This window comes from Impatiens glandulifera, chromosome 9, assembly GCF_907164915.1.
Source record: "Impatiens glandulifera chromosome 9, dImpGla2.1, whole genome shotgun sequence".
NCBI lineage: Eukaryota > Viridiplantae > Streptophyta > Magnoliopsida > Ericales > Balsaminaceae > Impatiens > Impatiens glandulifera.
The window spans coordinates 17,001,254-17,003,341 of NC_061870.1; the positions used below are offsets into that span (position 1 = coordinate 17,001,254).

A 2,088-nucleotide genomic window follows, 5' to 3' on the forward strand; every position below is an offset into this window, starting at 1 on the left:
TACAAAATCTAAAATTAAATTTTGAAGATTTGATTAACACATTGATTACAATGTATTTATTTTAGAGTGGAGCCTTTTAAACCAAATTTCTTTTTTTCTAAAAAAAATCTATATAAGGAGTGTTCTATCCATGAACAAAATCCCATCACATTCGTAAAAAATAAAAGAGCTTTGTTATCCAATCCAATCCCTTATAGAAATATCATGGCTAGAAGTAAGGTCAAGTATTCCTACATTCTCAATCACATCCTGGGAAGAAACACCTTAAGAAAGAGAAGATTATGTGTTGTGAAAAAACTATATGAACTTACCACTCTATGTGACGTTGAAGCATGTACTGTAATCTATAGTGAAATTGATTCTGAACCTTTTGTTTGGCCCTCTATAGATGAAGTATGGAGACTTATCACTAAGTACCATAGGTTTTCAAAGGCCGAACTGGGAAAACGGAAGGTCAATCAAGAGACGTTCACGAGGCAGAGGTTAGGAAAGACATAAGAGATGCTGAGAAGACAGCAAAGAGAGAGAACCGTCGTAATCAAATGACGTACATCATGTACCAATCCATGATAAATCCACAAACAGCCATGTCAAGGCTGAATGTGGAGGATTTTGTAGAGCTTGATAGAGTTACTGGCCAGAACCTAGAGGAGGTCAAAAGGATGATGGAGAATCATCGGAGGGACCCCTCTTTCAACCCACCTCCCCCTCCTCAGTTTGGCGCAGACGGGAGTGGAGTCGGTGGTAGCCAAGATGAGTTTATGCTTCCAAATTATGGGGGATTTGACTCATTAGTGGCGCCCAACATGCCATATCATCCTCCTCCTCCTCCTTTCATGGAGTTTGCGCCTCCCAACATGGGATTTCAGCCTCCAGTTATGGATTTCCAACAGGCCAATATGGGATTTCCATATGACATGCATTTCATGGATCCCCCCAACATGGGATTTCAGCCGCAAAATGCAGGCCTGCCTTACATGGATCCAGACATGGGATTTCAGCCGCAAAATGCAGGCCTGCCTTACATGGATCCCAACAACATGGGAGCGATCTGCCCCCATTCCCTTAATTAGGCAGACATGGCTCCAGAATACCCATTCTCCAATTTGCATTTTTTTAGTAGCCCAAATGTAATATCTTCTTTAATATAATTTATTTTTGTTGAAATCTTTTTATTATGTATTTTTTTATTTAACAATTGTTTTTTAAAAATAATATTCTTTTAATAACGAATAAATTAATTATCATTTTTGTTTAGTAATAATAACATAATAAATTAAAATAATAAATATTTATGAACTATTTAAAATATAGTGCGCTTAATTTTATTTTTCGATATTTGAATATATATATATATATATATATATATATATATATATATTAGTATTTATTATATTTTATAAAATAAATTATATTTATAAGATTAATTAATATTTTTAAAATATCAATAAAATAATATAATAATTAATATTTTTAATTTTAATTTTGTATCGTTTGACTTCATTATAATTAAACATTTTTATAATATATAAAATATTTAAAACATAATATATATATAATTTCAAATTATATGAAATCTATATGAATCCTAATAGAGATGAAAGAATGAATTAATAATATTTTTAATATATATCTGATTAAGTTGAATTTTCAAACTATTTGATTTTTCAAATTAAGATATAAAATTAAAATAAAGTGTTTTTAGATAGTGCCAATATATTGTGAAATAAAATTTGTCCTTTGAGAAAATATAAATAAATTGAATAATACTTTTCAAAATAAATTGAATAATATAATCTTTCAATATAAAGACATAAATAAGGATGGACCCAACTAGCTAGCAAGAGAAATGGAAAATTAATTGTGCTCCATTAATTAATTAAGAATTTACTTTTATATCTTAATGTTCTATCATTTCAAAATTAAATAAATTATTTCTCTGACATTTACTACACTCACTAATTAATTAGTATCTGCCATTATATCTTTTCATTAAATTTTTTTAAATATTTTCCATAAACACCAATATAATCTAATACAACTCATTGCCTTATATTTAAACAATTAATTTAGCCTTATTCCTTTCTT

General features: G+C 29.3%; 1 protein-coding gene across 1 annotated transcript; it reads left to right on the forward strand.

Annotated features, from left to right (window-relative positions):
* The first annotated feature begins 204 nt into the window (after nt 1-204).
* On the forward strand, nt 205-1,073 carry LOC124915891 (agamous-like MADS-box protein AGL86). Its single transcript, XM_047456639.1, has 2 exons — nt 205-339; nt 423-1,073. Exons 1-2 carry the CDS (start codon nt 205-207, stop codon nt 1,071-1,073), a joined length of 786 nt encoding a protein of 261 aa, XP_047312595.1.
* Nucleotides 1,074-2,088: the final 1,015 nt, after the last annotated feature.

What these genes read in the sequence shown, in the direction of transcription:
- LOC124915891 (XM_047456639.1), top strand. Translation starts at nt 205, where the DNA reads ATGGCTAGAAGTAAGGTCAAGTATTCCTACATTCTCAATCACATCCTG. An exon ending in GTGACGTTGAAGCATGTACT is followed by an intron (nt 340 to 422) that starts GTAATCTATAGT and finishes TAAGTACCATAG; the next exon opens with GTTTTCAAAGGCCGAACTGG.